This window comes from Microtus ochrogaster, linkage group LG8, assembly GCF_000317375.1.
Source record: "Microtus ochrogaster isolate Prairie Vole_2 linkage group LG8, MicOch1.0, whole genome shotgun sequence".
Lineage (NCBI taxonomy): Eukaryota > Metazoa > Chordata > Mammalia > Rodentia > Cricetidae > Microtus > Microtus ochrogaster.
Window position 1 is genome coordinate 5,782,689 of NC_022033.1, and position 16,382 is coordinate 5,799,070.

Below are 16,382 nucleotides of genomic sequence, written 5' to 3' on the forward strand. Positions count from 1 at the left end.
CATCTCAATGCTATAGGCATGATATCAGGGCTTTGATTTAACACACGACTTAGACCTTGCCCTGGCAGTATGCATGCAGGACACTTGGGAAGCACATTCTATGTCCCCAGAAGTCTCTAGACTCAAGGTGAAGTTTAGGTTCCATGGCTTATTTGTCTATGGACATGGGACAGTCAGTTATTAAACTTCCCTATGCCTTCATTTCCTCATATGTAAAGTAGGGTGGTGAGAAAGGAGCTTTATAGGATAAGATGAGTCAGCATTGGGAAGCCCCTAGAAAAATGCCTCTTGTGTGATAAGTATTGATTGTCATATCGCCTCGTTTAATCTTTACTACCAGCTCCTGGGCAGGGCCAGTATCATCGCTATGTAACCAGTAGTTATGTGAGACCTGGCTCAGTTGAATTCTCTGTTGCTGCTATCTTATAATTCTTAACTCTGAACAAGGGCTGCCTTCTCCATTTCTCTGTAGCCCCTACATATTCTGTTATTTGTCCAACAGGGTAGTTGGTATTCTTGTGTCCTAATGTTATTGTGGCTTTGGACAAGTAACACCTTCAGAGCTCTCACCTGCAAACCAGAGTTTTCATTGGGAGAATAAAGTGAGATCATGTGTACACAGTGGCAACACACAAACACACACACACATACATACACACACACACACACTTGCAGAATTGGTCCTATTGTATCAGCTGCAGCTGAGCCTTAGAAACTCAGCAACGTTTGCATCCTTCTGGAAGTGTGCAGGCTTGCAGACAGTTGAAGCTTCTCTTTCCTTAGGATGCATTGCACTGAGACCATAAAGGTTACTTCTGACAAAGTTAAGGTCTAGCTAGGGGAGGTGAAAGCACAGCCTACTGTAAGAGAACTCTCACTGCAGACAATCTTGGCACCCAGAGAACAAAGAGGAATCCAGACACCTTGCTGTGGGCAACATGTGTGGCTGGGAAGCAGGTTCAGGTCCAGGGCAGTGGGTGGAGAAGCACACTGACAATGAGTAAAGCAAGGCACAGGACACACACCAACTCGAATACTTGTGTATAATAAACTTTACTAGTTTCGTAGGTACATCAAGGTCCCTTTACCATGAAGCAAAAGAAAGTACAAGAGAAAAATACCATGTAATTTCTTTGCAACCTCTTGAGTTTTGATTGCTATTTTTGTTGCTAGTAAGACACTTCATATCTACAGCAGTTGCAGGAAGTAATTTTTTTTTTTTTTGGTTTTGGAGACAGGGTTTCTCTGTGTAGTTCTGGCTGTCCTGGAACTCACTCTGTAGACCAGGCTGACTTTGAACTCAGAGATCCACCTGCCTTTGCCCCCCGAGGGCTGGGATTAAAGGTATGTGCCACCATCGCCCAGCAGAAGTAAATATTTTATAGATATTCATATGTAACAGTTTTTCTAATAAAATTTTAAAATTAAATTATTTTATAATCACTCTAGAACATAGAATAAGAATCTGTCTTTACAGAAGATCAAACATTCTAAAGAGCATTATGGAGTTTGCTTTGACAACCATATTAATGTAAAATTATTTTTACCATTGAAGCATTAAGATAAGGTACTCCTTCAACCAATGTTTGCAGTTCAAACAAGAAGATGAAAAGCTCTGAAAAGTACACACCGCCCAGCTACAATCTTATATCCATCCTCCAAACCTCAGCTTGTTGGGTAAGTACACTCTGGAAAGATAGTCTGACGACAGGAAGGTCAAGGCTTGGATCTCTGCTTTCATCTTAGAGTCTGCCATCATCTCCATCTGCCAGAAGGTACCACAGTGTTACCAGCGTCTGTCAGGAACCACAGGCTAGGCTGTCTTCAGGACTGCTAGAGCATGTGAGTGGCTAATGACCAAGACTGTAAGGTCAGGCCTCACAACTAGGTGCTTTTGTTCTGGGACTGTTATGAGTTCTTTCTTTCTTTCTTTATTTTATCCCAATAACTGCAATACCATCACTGATAAAGTGATATAACCATGGAGGAAAGACAGAAGTCTTCATCCTGCTGACCTCTGTTAGCACTATTTGTGATGCAGTTTCAACAAACTGTGAATTGTCAAACTGCATTGGTATCAGTTGTTGGTTACGTAGAATTTCAAAGAAGTAAGTTAGATTCAGAAGGACAAATTGTATGTTTTCTTCCATGTAGAGAATCTAGACTTAGATATATGCAGGTAGGACATGAATGTAGAAAAGGTACTATGTGGGGGAGGGAGGCTCCAACCAGGGAGGGGAGGGAGAACGGAGAAGGAAAAGACAAAGTGCTGCACGTCTTCTCTTCTATGTGGACTCTGGGTTTAACATGTGTGTATGTGTGAAAGCAGGTGGGTCATGTTGGGTTTGGAACAGGACCTGCCAGCAGGGATGACCTGCAGGGGTGGGGGCAGGGGAGATGAACAAAGTACCATGATATATATACAAGAAATGCAATAATAAAACCCATCATCTTTTTTTTGTTGTTTTTTGTTTTTTGTTTTTCGAGACAGGGTTTCTCTGTAGCTTTGGAGCCTGTCCTGGAACTAGCTCTGTAGACCAGGCTGGTCTCGAACTCACAGAGATCCGCCTGCCTCTGCCTCCCGAGTGCTGGGATTAAAGGCGTGCGCCACCACCGCCCAGCAAAACCCATCATCTTATACACTACCTGAAAACATTAGTTAAAAATCAGTAACAGTAATAAAGATGAAACAGAAGTTCACAGATGTGCTGAAAGTACCACTCTAACAAAAGAAAGCAAGCACGCAGCGTTTGCCTTTTCTGAAGCACACCATCTACCTCTTTTCTCCAGAAGGGCTGACAGCTGATGTAAGGCCTCCTCAGGATACTGTCCAGTTTCATGTGGTCATGCTTTGTCAGTGGAATCAAACTACCCTTCGGTATATTTAACCTGGAAAAAAATCGGACGGGAGTGGACAGAATGTGTCTGTAATCATGCCTGTATTTATGTTATGTCAACAAACTGAGAAAAACAAGTGAAGTTGGGCGGTGGTGGCACACCCCTTTAATCGCAGCTCTCGGGAGGCAGAGGCAGGTGGATCTCTGTGAGTCTCAGGCCAGCCTCCCCAATCCCAGCATCTGGGGCTCTGTGACTTAGGCCAGGGAGTTTTCCAAGTTCAAAATAGAAGTTTGTGTTGTCATAGAAACAGATTCTATCCTTCCTCTCCCTCCTCACCTCTGAGATGGTAACAGATAGAGAGACACTGGCTGTTAAAGCACTGGTGCAGGTCCACGGAGCAGAGCTGCAGCTGTGAGCTCCAGCAGAAGTGGCCAGTGGCTGACACTGAGAAATCAGGAAGTGGCTGCCTATTAAGTCTGTATTGAGGATGTGTATCTATTATTTTCTTACTCGGGATGCACACTTTATCTAGTTTTTATGAAGTTTGAAAACAGTAGAGAGATCTGGGTTTATGGTGTAATGTGCTCTTGAAGTCAAGTCTGAGGTTCCCAGGTAGACACTAATCAGCTGTCCTCAGTGGCCCCATAATTAGTTCCTGGCTGGCTGACTGCAGGGAATCCAGTGCTGCTCCTTGCAGTCTCTTTCCTTTGATCACATATCTCTCTGGAGTGGCTCTAAGGACACCAGAGTGGTTTACAGGACACGGCTGGAGTTCCTCCAAGACCACTACCTTAAAAGCCACGAGGTTCTGTAGTGATATTTTGATTGTAATCTAACAAATAAAGCTTGCCTGAAGATCAGAGTGCACTAGTCAGTCATACAGGACAGGGAGTGGTGGCACACACCTTTAATCCCAGCACTCAGGAGAGAGGCAGAGGGATCTCTGTTAGTTCAAGGCCACCTTGGTTACACTAAACTGAATCTGTCTAAAAGAGAAACAGAGCTCACACTATGGTGATCACAGCACTTGGGATCCCACACCTTTAATCCCAGCACTAGAGAGGTAGACAGGAGAGATATGGCTGGGCGGAGAGAGGAATATAAGGTGAGAGGAGATCGGAGCTCTTCGTAGTCTGAGGGTTTGTAGACAGATGCAGTCTAAGGATTCATAGACAGAATCCTCCCTTCAGTCTGATGATTCAATAGAAGTAAAAGGTCTCTCTAGTGGCTGGCTACACTGCTTCTCTGATCTCTCAACTTTCACCCCCTGACATCTGACTCTGAGTTTTTGTTATTAAGAACAATTAAAATTCGTGCTAGAAGGCTTGTTGTCCAAATCTGTGTTTGTACAAAGAGGTCATGCCAAAAGATCATGGCCATGACAAGTTTAAACTTTGCTTCCTTCTATGGAAGAATTTGAAGCTCCATGAAGAAGGTTATCTTCCTACTTAGCTCATAGCTTCATGATCCCCATGTTTGGGAAATCATCATCTACACCCAAGACAGCCCACTGCCTCAGGAAAGCCCGCACACACACACTCAAGTTCTTCACCCAGGGAAAGGAGAATAGATAGCAAGAGGGTATTTGAGGGGTGGGAGGGATGGCTCAGTGGCTAAGAGTGTATACTGCTCTTACGGAGAAGCCAAGTTTGATTACAGCATCCATGCTGAATAGCTCACAACTGCCTGTAACTCCAGCTCCAGGATCCCAAGGCTTTAGTCCTCTGTGAGTATCTGCACTCACACGTTCATATCACCTAATACCTACACATAATTAGATATTTTTACAAGTATTTGAAAAGCACTGTTCCCCCACAGTGAGGACCAGGTGGCCCACTCTCTAGAGAGAACACAACGAGGACCCTATTGAAGGCAGGGGAAGCCTCAAACTCACATACACTTTGACCCACCATGTCTCTGGGAATCCTCAGAGACTATGTTAAGATTCAGGGAAAGGTTTAATTATCAGAGGACCCTGTGATCTGCATGTCACCTACAATCTCTGCAGAACAGCTATGAGGAATGGCCTGAACGAATGCTGGCACGGGACCGTGGAAACTCAGCAGCAGAAGCTGTTACCATGAGGTCCACAGGAGAGAAATGTATTTATTGGTAACAAGCAAAAGAAGTGATCACATTGTGTTGTATGCAAAAACCAAAGAAACAGTTAAGGATCTTGAGGTTTTTGGGAAAAGGTCATGGTTGAGGGCAGAAAATCACCGGTCACCTAGGACTGCCCTGCCTCGAATGACCAGTAACTTTAAGTGCTGGAAGTTCCCAAACTCTGATATTAAGATGGGATTACTCTGTGAAGTTATTAGAATGTTCAAGATCAGGACTGAAATTTAATTGCACCCCTGGCCTCATACGTATTATCTGTGTTTGTGAGGGAGATTCTCACTTGGAGCTCAGGCTGGCCTCTGGCTCAGTCCCCTGAGCTCAGGATTACAAGTATATTGTTATGCATCTCCATGCATTATCCTTTTAAATAAAAAAAACTTGTACAAAGGTTTAACCATAATTATAAAAATAATTGTAGGTAGCTGAAAGTAAAATTAACTAAATTGATTGAGTTTGTTTTGTTTGTTTTTTGAGACAGGGTTTCTCTATGTATCTCTGGCTGTCCTGGAACTAGTTCTGAACACCAGGCTGGCTTCAAATTCACAGAGATCTGACTGCCTCTGCCTCCCAAGTACTGGGATTAAAAGTGTGTGCCACCACTGCCCAGCATAATCCATTGAGTTTTGGGTTTTTTGTTTGTTTGTTTGTTTGTTTTTGGAGACAGGGACTCTTGATGTATAATAGTGATGGCTGTCCTGGAACTCTCTATGTAGACAAGGCTGGTCTTGAAACCACAGAAACCTGCCTGCTTCTATCCCCCAAGTGCTGGAATTAAAGACATGTGCCATCATGACGGGCCTTCATTATGTAAATAACAGAAACCTCAAGAAACTTACTTTATAACTACAGACAGCAAGTGCTTTTCTAGTGACATCAGGCATGTCAAACACACTGCAATGAGACTCCTTACCTTTTAATATCAGAAGGGAGGAGACCAAGCCATCTGATAGCTGGGACGGTAAGACTGTGGGCTTCGAAGGACATGGACTGAGGCAAAGAGCAGAGCTGTGTCAGGTGACCTGGGTGGAGCCCTGGCTTTCTATTCTGGCAGCAGGGTGAGGTGCTCTGAGCCATTGCTTTATTAATCTCACCTGCATTCACTTCCTCCCTCCCTGCCCCGCCACCCCTCTGTAAGAAGTTGGCTGGGTTTCCAGCTCATTGGGAGATGCAGGTTCAGTGAGTTTGAAGGGAACCAGGATTTGTAGCTCTGCAGGTTCTCAAGAGTGAAATTTGGTCACCATAGGTGGACTTGATGTTTTCCCTTCTGTCATCGTGGGAGTCGCAGTGGCAAAGTCAAAACTGGAAGCTGCATGTGACATTTATGGTCTATCTGATGCTCTTTTGGAGCAGAACAGGATCATCCTTGGGTTACCTGTGAGTAGCTGTGCATTCTAGGGGCAGGACTCACACCACTGAAGCAAAGATTGGCTCTCAAAGAGATCACCATTTCCCCTGGGACATTCTGGAGAGCCTTGGCTTGCTAGGGTTGTAAGTAAAGCCCAGTGAATGTAAAACGCACTGTGGAGAAGAGGAGATGGTGGAGAAGAGCAGATACTCTTTTCTGTACTCACCATGGACCCGTACTTGTAGATGCACATTATCTCGATGCCTGTTGAGAGTGAGCTTGAAAATTAGAAGCAGGCTGCAGCTATGGAATCTGCACTCTCAAATTTTATCTAACATCTAAAATCTTTATTTTTATGAACATTACCAATGAAAACTTATGTTCTCAGTTTCATGTTAAACATTACCTTAAATGATTATAGCCTTTAATTTGACAATATTAACAGTCCCTTTGATTTATTTCTCTACTGATTACCACGCTGGAGATTGAGCCTAGGACATCATGCAAGTACCACAGCACTGAGTTATCCCCTGGCCCATGCAACATGCTGTGAATTGTTCTAAGAGCAGAAAAACATAACCACAGGTATAATTTAGTCACGACAGTTGTACCAAATAGTCCAGGAGAGATTACCATGGGGATCGGCATCTACCAGTGTGAAAACAGGAAGATGAAATGTGTCCCACAGCTTCTTCACCAGGAGCCTTGTGTTCAGATCTGGAATGCCCTTTCCCTGAAAGCAGACAGAGTTGGGCATTGTGGCTGTGGAGAACCTGGGTACATTCTGCCTGCATTTTATCAACACTGACTAGTGAGACCCCCACTCTGACTTCCAGGAGGGGAGTCTAGTGCTGACTGTGAGGAAAATGTACAATGTGCAACAGGAAGAGCCATATACATTCACACCTCTACTTCCAGCATACCTCTTTGAAGACCCCACTCCATGGAAACATTTCAGCAGCAGCAGAAATAATAAAGTCCCTACACACTTAAAGGTGCTCACCACAGTGTTATTTAAAAGGGCACAGGGAGAGCCCATGAGATAGCTCAGCAGAGAAAGCCTGATGACCTGAGTTCAGTTCCTGGGACCCAGACGATGCCAGGAAAGACAGACCAGACACTAAAATTGTCCTTTACCCTCTATATTGCCTCTTGGCTCTTCCACCTAAGCAGATGCCACTAGGATTTTCTGCCATCACCCCAAGAGTCCATGCCAAAATCACACTTGGAACTTCTCTCACAAAGAGCTGAGAGCTTGTGTCTGCCCTCTGGGTTTTAGTGGTGACGTTAAAGCAAGAAGCCACAGGTCAGAGCCACATAGACTTGTTCCCCACATTCAGGAGTCACCTCGTCCTCCTTCAGTCCTTCCTTCAGTCCCCGCCCCATCCTCACACTGAGATAAGCCATCTGATCTGCAGGCTGCTACATAAACCCAAGGATGCAAAGCCTCCTGTGAGTCTGCCCTTTTGGTCCAAGTCAGAATGTTACAAGACTAGTCAGGCTTCCAAGGTGCTGCCTGACACCTCCTCCTCAGACGCTCTCCTGGCTATGCTAAGGCTGCATTTCCCGTCCCTCTAACAAATCACAGGACTCTAAACAGCTTCCTTCTCCAAGGAGTGAATTTTCTACAGCTTTGTAAAGGCAGATGTGGAGAGATTTCAGAAGAGGGGAGCTTTATCTGCAGTGCCCATTTGTGTGTACCCCAATCTTTCTTCCTTCCTGAAGCCAGTTCCTGTGATTTCTCACCACATTGCCATGCCACAGCAAGCTAACTGCCCACAATGGACCAATACTTCTGTCAGTACCAATAAGTTCATGTCAGAACCCTACCCTTCGATGTGGAGGTGAGCCTTTGGGTAGAGAACAGCAGGATGGACTCCCCTGAATGGGATATGAACCCTTATGTGAGGGGCTCCAGAAAGGCTCTCTCCTGTCTCGGTCTTGCTCTTTCTTCCACGTGTACACTTAATGAGAAGATAGCTTCTTTGTGACCAGGAAGTGGTCTGCCCTTAGTAGATAGAGAATCAACTAATACTCTAGTCTTGACCCCAGGATGCAGAACTTTGAGAAGCACTCGTGTTGCTTCAGCTACCCTGCCTGCTGCATTTCTGGGCTGGCTCTTGCTGGTTGAGATACTGCCTTTGGCTGAGGCATCCTGTGGGCCCTCTGGTGTCACAACACCACCTACGTCCCTCACTATTCCTGCGCATGTGTGTGTGAAAAGGGAAAGCGCCAGTGAATCACCCGGAATACAAACTCGTGTGAAGAGCAGCAAGCACTGTCAGTTGCCCCAACCCTGGAGCAACACTGTGCAGGAATGTGTGAGGGAGACCCAGAGGAGCAAGAAAACAAAGCCTGTCTGGGGAAACGGCTGTTTTTAAGAATAGAGACCCATCTGAACATCTGAACTTGAGCTGGGTTGAAGGATGTCTTCTGCGCTGTGAGACTAGATGGTGCATTAGACTGGACAGGGACAGGTGCACAGATGTTGGCACTCTCCAGACACCACAATGGTGACGTGAGGCAGAAGTCCTACCGTGACCATGATGCATGGGGACATTCTGCTGCAGAAGTTGTCGTCCAGGAGCCGCTGAAATGTCGCATCCTTCTCTACTATTAACAGAAACTTCGCATCTGTGATCAGATCTGTGGAGCTAAGGCTGAGAAACTTCAGTCACAGTCTCCAGGCTTAGTCACCCGCTACGTGACAGCAGAGTATATCTCAACTCAAAAGCAGCTACGGGAAAAAGTTTTTAGTTTACCTCCCAATATCTGTATTCACTCAGCTATACAGGTGCTGGACCTGCTTCACAGGGAGCTCCTGAGAGCCCTAGCAAGCTGACTGTGGCTACTTGTCTCTATGGCCTAACTTGTTACACAACAGGAAGGCAAAGTTCTTTGAAGGAACATTTCAGTTTAAACAGTTTTACCACTGAAGGATACTCCGGATCCCTTGGATGTTAGATGGAACAGCAGTAGCCTAAGTTAAAAAGAAAAAACAAAACCAAGCAGTTTGTAAATTAAATAAAAAAGTGTCACTGCACTTAATAATCCATCACCACAATCAAATGCATTCAGTTTTCAGTGATGGGTAGTCTAGGGACTGACTCTCAGTGGGTAGTCTAGAGACTGACTCTCAGTGGGTAGTCTAGAGACTGACTCTCAGTGGGTAGTCTAGAGACTGTCCCTCAGTGGGTAGACTAGAGACTGTCCCTCAGTGAGGAACAGACAAGTCCCTAGGAAAGCAGACACACATCTACTTAGCTTCCCCAGCAGGGAAGGTTGTGGAGCAGACAGAATGAAGGAAAGTGTCTTGATGCAGGGCCTCACAGCATGGCTGTGCCCTGTCCTGATGGGAGCATCAGACCACAGCAGCAAGGGGTTTGGGATAAAATGTATTCATTTCAAACCCACAGATTATGTAAATAACCATGCCAAAAAGGCCATGTCACAAGTCATTTGAAAATATCAACACATTGTAAAAGATAATATGTGTCTGTTTATTTCAATATGACAATTAGCATATTTGAAAATAGTATGCTTGGTATAGAACCCCATAAAGCACACACATGTTCACCCATCAGTTTTATTTTAAAACCTCTGGGCCAACAAGATGGATCAGTGAGTAAAAGTACTTGCCACACAGACCTGATGACAAGAGTTTGATCCCAGGAACCCATAGTGGAGGAGGAGCTATTTTTGAAAGTGGTCCTCTGACCTCCACACTTGTGCTGTGGCACACATATATACACCTGTGAGCACACACACACACACACACACACACACACAAACATCATACCCATATTCAACAATTATAAATAATTTTTACTTTGTCTCTAAATTACACAATGAAGCAAGGAATGAAATCCAGTTCAAAATGAAAGGGGTTGTGTGGCACTGAGCAGGTGGATGGAAGGATGCTCACCGTGGCACTGCAGGTGCACTGCACTCGGGTACCGTCTTCCTCCATGTACCTCAAGTTGCCAGCAATCAATCCCTTGGATGTAGATAACTGGAAAAAAATAACAGCTTTGAAATTATTCTCATTAATATACTTGTTGCTACAAGCCTCTTCATGCTCACCTCTTAAGATATTTGTATTTTATCTTAGACCAGAATCTAGGTAGAGATGGAGGAGAAAGCATGTAAGTGTACTTAGAAAATAAAAATATCTGAGAAGGTCCCTGTTTAGGTTCATTTGACCAAAAGAACACATTGGAAACAGACTGAGCTTATGTTGAGAAAATGTACGATCAGATGACATAAAAAGGGCCAGAGTACACTCTCCTCCCAGACAAGATCTCGTTGACCTGCCAGCCTCTGCCTCAGCTCTGGCACTAAGGGCAGCTGTCATTTTGTTTTGTGGCAGTATTTTGTTCCGAGAATGGCTTACCACATGCAGGCTCCTCCGGGGCACTTTCAGCATACAGGAAATGTCATCTATAATGTTGTCCACTGCAGCTTGGTTCCCAAAGAGCTGGCTGTCAGTGTAGTATATGTCTCTATGAAAATGTAAGGTCTATACTGTGAATGGGCGCCATGTTCTTGACCTGTCACACGCCGAGTACTATGTGGAGGACATTTACTGCATACCAGCATACCAGGAGAGCTGCTTACTACCTGGGCTCCAGGATTCATGACTATCCAAAGCGTATTTTAAAAGCTAATGGGGCTAGAGGGATGGCTCAGCAGATAAGAGCAACGGCTGATTTTCCAGAGGACCTGGGTTCAATTCCCAGTACTACACGGTTGCTAACAAATATCTGTAGCTCTAGCTCCAGGCGAACTGAGACCATCTTCTGGCTTCTTCAGACACCAGGCGAGTGGCACATAGACACACATGCAGGCAAAACACCCATACACATCAAATTTAAAACTAAAACAGTTAATTTAACCAAATCTCACACTGCATTTTTTGAAGATGAATTTGCCGGAACAATATATTTACCTCTTGGTTGCATAAGTGTTGCTCTGTACTAATTTATAAATCATGGACAATATTTTCAGAATTAGAGCTGGAAAATAAGACATAAGAAACAATTTACTTCTCTCTCTCACTAATTTGAAAGACACTGTTGTCAAAGATTTTAATTGCCCCCATTGCTTGTCTATAATGATTTAAAAATTATTTTTCCAAAAGAGAAGCATTAGGTAAAGAATAGTTGGAAAATCAAGGGCTCTTTGGGTAGCAACTTTTCCTGAACATGAACCTAGAACATGCTTACTTGGAGTGGCCGTGTGCTCCCAATGTTACTGACAGTGAAAAGTTCTAGGAATTTATTTTAAGGACAAGTTACCTACTAAAGAATATCTGAAGACATCCATTTAGGAACAGCTAAACTCTAGAAATAGCTAACTTATTGTTAATTACTCAACACATGAAAGAGTAACTTACCAAACTTTTTAACTGATTTTGGTGAATCGCTTTTGATTTTTCTGGTGATACACTGAGGTATCATCTGAAGGCCGACAGAATCTTCAAACCTGTTGTTTTGTTCAAAACAAAGGAACAAAATGAGAAAGACCTAATTCCTGGACACACACTTGGTGTGACCTTCTGCATATCACATACGCATAGACAGAGGCTAGAGGTTTTGACCTTGAGAAAATTGTTCTGCAGGTGGTTACCACCCATCTTGTTTTATGAGCTCACCAGTCACCACAGACTGGGGTGTGTGTGTGTCTGTGAGCCCCAGGGAACCACCTGTCTCTGGGGTTGCAGGCATAAGCCAGAGTTTGCTTTTATGAAGGTGCTGGGTACCCTAACACAGCCGTTCCTGCTCCACAGCAAGCACTTCAGCCACTCAGTCATCTCCCACAGTTCTCTGTGTGGGCACTGGAGCTTAGGAATGCCCAAAGGCTCAAACTGCTACAGGCCGTTAATTAGCTAGGAGACTAGCTAAGGTTTCAACCAAACACCTTTCAGTATGGAGTATGTGTGCGTAGTTCTTTTTTGGGAAGACAATATATATGGAATACTTACACATATTTTACTCATTTGCCATTATTCATTCTCAATTAATAATTTGGTTCTATTTAATAATAATTTTTGAAATATTTTATTTCAACTACCCACAAAGTGACATTATGTGAATGACTGATATCAGTTTGTTAAACTGAACCTCCCAGGCTCTCCTAAAGGTGGCAGAAGGCACCAGGAGAACACCCCACATGGCAGCTGCTTTGACGCCACATGAAATCCATCCTTCACAACACATCGCCCAAGTATACAGCTTATGCTAGTTATATTGATCTTAAAATAATACTTATAAAAGGATCTTCCCTAGTCCCTTTCCTCTGCAACTTTCACAAAGTCTGAGGACCAGCTGTGGTTTGGTAGAAAAGGCTACACAGCCAGGAAAGACCAAACCTTGTCACTAGGCTGGAGAACTAGGATAGACTAGGTGGCAAGGACAGAGCCTTATCTCTGTGCCGTGTTCAGGATGCCCACACTGTGGTCCACATGTCAGCACTGACTCCAGCTGTCTGAGCAATGGCTGCTTTGGCAGAGTGGAAGACAACCACAGCAGGGTATTTCCCCAGTGCTAGAAGTGTGGCTCTACACTTGCTGTTTTGAGCAAGGACAAACAGACTTTGAACCATCCCCTCCCTCGGAGCTGCTCTAGTTGCTAGCCTCCTTGTCTTGACCTTATCTTTCACACAGCCCTTCTGTGGGGTGTGGATTTGGTAAACCTGATAATTTTTAAGGGACAGGTAAAGGGGATAAAAAGAATGACATATGACTATAACTCTAAAATAAACTGAAATAAGAACATAGATAGTGCATCTTAAAATAAAACTGCAAGGATCAGGCATACCTTTTTCTTTTTTCAAGACAGGGTTTCTTTGTGTAACAGCCTTGGCTGTCCTGGAACTCGCTCTGTAGACCAGGCTGGCCTCAAGCTCACAGAGATCCTCCTGCCTCTGTCTCTCTAGTGCCAGAATTAAAGGTGTATGCTGTCACTGCCCAGCCTGGCACATACCTTTAATACCAGCGCAAGGGAGGCAGATGTCTGTGAATTTGATGTTAGCCTAGTCTACATTATGAGTTCCAAGCCAGCTGGGCATTACAGTGAGACCTCCTCTCAAACAACCAAATAAGTTAGTAAATAAATAAATAAATAATAAACACAACTTCCAGGGGCTGGAAAGTGGCTGGGCAGTTCGGAGTGCTTACTGCTCTTGCAGAGGACTGGAGTTCAGATCTCTGTCCTCATACCAGGTCACACACAGTATCTGTAACTCCAGCTCCAGGGGATCTGACACCCTTTTCTGGCTTCCATGGGCAACCACGTGCACATGCACATTCAGGTACATAAACACACACACACACACACACACACGAGGCAAGCACACGCATCTTTTTAAAACATAAAAATAAAATTGCAAAATGCCCACATTATGTTTTCCCAGCTCGATCTGCTGTCTATTGTGAAGGCAGGCACTTCATTTCTTGCCAAACTTTTGATTATGTCTTGAATAATATTTTCTATAGATGTAAGAACCTCAGAACTGAAACAATAAACACATCGTGATTTAATTTTATAGCATGCAATATTTCCCAGATCAATACAAAGACAACTTCTTTTTCCTCTCCTGAGACAGGGTTTCTCTGTGCAGCCCTGGCTGTCCTGGAACTTGCTCTGTGGACCAGCCTCAAACTCACAGAGATCTGCCTGCCTCTGCTACCCGAGTGCTGAGATTAAAGGCGTATTCCACCACCTGCCACCACTGCCTGGCACAACTTCTTTATTTCATTGGATTTTTGTTGTTTTGTCTTGATTTTGGAGACAAGGTCTTACAAGGTAGCTAAGGCTAGCCTGGAACTCACCATGAAATCCAAAATGACCTCAAACCCACAATCCTGCCTTTTCTCCTGAGTGTTCGTATTACAGGTGTCGGCCACTAGGCCTCCCTTCTGCTTGCTCTTTTTTACGCCTAGGAAATGCATGCCAATAACCACCTCTCTTACTAAATTCTGACGTCTCTGACATCACCATGTATTCAAATACCTGCTCGTATAGTGGTACTTACAGAGACATTAGACTTGCCTGTAAATTCATGTCTTCAATAACACTTCGGCATTAACGATGAGCTAATATAAGTTACAAATACATTTCTATTTGCTCACATTAACTTACTTCGATGTCACTGAACTTACAGACTTGGCCTGACATACCACTGCTAAATGTTTTACTAGGGATGATGTGAGATGAGTCTTGAGATGCATGCACGCACACATGCATGCATGCACACGAACACAGCTGCTTGTAGCACACTGCCCTAATTGATCTCATGCCGTAAAAATTAACCATTTTTAAATTTTAGTGATTCAAGAGGAAAGAATTCAATCACGACCAGGAAAGGAATAAATTGTGAGTTCCGTACTAAATGGTTGACTTGGCCACTTAAATCATGCCACATTACCACAAAATATCAAGACTAAACCCAGTTTTCTGTCAGCTGGCTGTTAATTTCACAGACCATCAACTTCAAACATGTCATTCTAAGTAACATTGGCATTTTGTCTAGGAAGGGAAACCAAGTTAAACATAGAAGATGGGCAAAATGTTGAGTTTCAATGTCCACAGTCTTCAATGTTTTCACTGGAAAGAAAAATAGATCAGAAAATAGATTTTGAAACATTTAGTGTGTTCTAATACAGTAAAGACTAATGACTTGCTATTTTTTTCAAAGCTTGGAACAGTTTGAGAAAAATACTGGAAACAAATTTAAGGTATAATGGGATTAATCCACATCGTTGTTGTCAATAAGGATTCCCACAATCTCCTAAATTCTCCCACAAACTAATTACTTCTGTAAAATTTGTTTGCTTGTGGGGTTTGGGGTGGCTGATTTGGGCTTAAAACAAAAGTAATGTGTCTAAGATGCAAAGCGGTGGCAGCCGAGAGAAAGGACAGGAAAGCTGTGAACCATATAACCGCATTTTCTGCACTCAGGGCCACCTCGGGTGCTGGAGGAGCCGCTGATTTTAAATAAATCCCTTAAAACCCGTTCATCTGTTTCCTCCGGGTCAAGGAAAAGGACAGGACGGTTGTAAACCACTTAACGTATTGATATCCTTGGTCTAGCTGAGAAACCCAACAGTGTAGCGAGCAAACGCTTTTGCATTTTTCTCCTTCCTCTTCCTATTCTTCATCCAAAATCCCCAAAGATAAAACATAAAGCCAAATAAGATCTCAGCCTCCCTGACTAGAAAGGATATTGAGAACCCTGGGAACTAGGCTAGAGGATACTGGAACATTCTAGAAAACATCCGGTGTGCATATGGACGTGGTCACCGGCAGGGAGCCCTGTGGAGGGCCGGGTCCGGCGCTCAGCTGCGGCCACCTTCCCGGCCTGCCCTCGCCTGCCGAGCGGCTGTACCTAGAGACCACGCGGGTCACCCCGGCAGGGGCCTTCCCTGTGCCTTGCTTCACCACGGCCAGCAGGGAAGCCCGGTGCCTATCCAGGGCGTCGAAGAACGAGGCCTCAGGCCCCGTGGGCACGAACGCCATGATGGCGGACACAGCCGGACTCTCGGAGGCCACCCTTCCCTCGCTCTGACCGCGCGTGCGCATCGCACCACGACCCCCGGGGCGGCCGGCTAAGCGGAGTGCGCAGGCGCATGCGCCTGGTTTGGGGCGCCAGGGACCCTCCCGGAGGACGTGAAGAATCAGGTGCCAATCTAGGAGCGCCGGGGACCAGCGGGGCCAAGGTTCCTTGACCTGATAACTTAGGAGAAGTAACATTTGTGAACCCTTTAGGGGAGATAATATTCGTGGCACTCTTGCCTGCCTGCCCGAAGCCTGGATTCCCGCCTCTACACCACCTCTTCTCCATCTGCCTCTGTCTCCTGAGTGCTGGGATTAAAGGTTTTACTATCGTCCAAATAATGTTTAGGACTCACTTTTGTTTAAAAAGTTGTTACTGGTGCTGGAGAGACAGCTCAGCAGTTAAGAACCTTAGTGACACCGAGTGGTGGTGGTGCAGTCTTTAATCCCAGCACTCGGGAGGCAGAGGTAGGTGAATCTCTGTGAGTTCGAGACCAGCCTGGTCTACAAGAGCTAGTCCTAGG

General features: G+C 44.6%; 1 protein-coding gene across 3 annotated transcripts; it reads right to left on the reverse strand.

Annotated features, from left to right (window-relative positions):
* Positions 1-1,645: 1,645 nt before the first annotated feature.
* Spo11 (SPO11, initiator of meiotic double stranded breaks) lies at positions 1,646-15,822 on the reverse strand. 3 transcript variants are annotated; one of them, XM_005362804.1, is made up of 13 exons: positions 15,692-15,822; positions 13,703-13,816; positions 11,700-11,788; positions 11,253-11,319; positions 10,698-10,806; positions 10,230-10,316; positions 9,248-9,284; positions 8,841-8,950; positions 6,938-7,037; positions 6,531-6,568; positions 5,870-5,946; positions 2,778-2,889; positions 1,646-1,765 (listed from the first exon to the last, which is right to left on the reverse strand). In XM_005362804.1, the coding sequence occupies exons 1-13, from the start codon at positions 15,820-15,822 to the stop codon at positions 1,646-1,648; spliced, it is 1,191 nt and encodes a 396-aa protein (XP_005362861.1). The 3 variants fall into 3 exon arrangements, with proteins under 3 accessions (XP_005362861.1, XP_013207553.1, XP_005362862.1); XM_013352099.1 differs by lacking the exon at positions 13,703-13,816 and having other exon boundaries at positions 8,841-8,938; XM_005362805.1 differs by lacking the exon at positions 13,703-13,816.
* Between the last annotated feature and the right edge of the window lie 560 nt (positions 15,823-16,382).

What these genes read in the sequence shown, in the direction of transcription:
- Spo11 (XM_005362804.1), bottom strand. Translation starts at nt 15,822, where the DNA reads ATGGCGTTCGTGCCCACGGGGCCTGAGGCCTCGTTCTTCGACGCCCTG. An exon ending in TAACATCCAAGGGATCCGGA is followed by an intron (nt 8,951 to 9,247) that starts GTATCCTTCAGT and finishes TTAGCTCCACAG; the next exon opens with ATCTGATCACAGATGCGAAG. An exon ending in AGCCCTTCTGGAGAAAAGAG is followed by an intron (nt 1,766 to 2,777) that starts GTAGATGGTGTG and finishes ACCTTCTGGCAG; the next exon opens with ATGGAGATGATGGCAGACTC.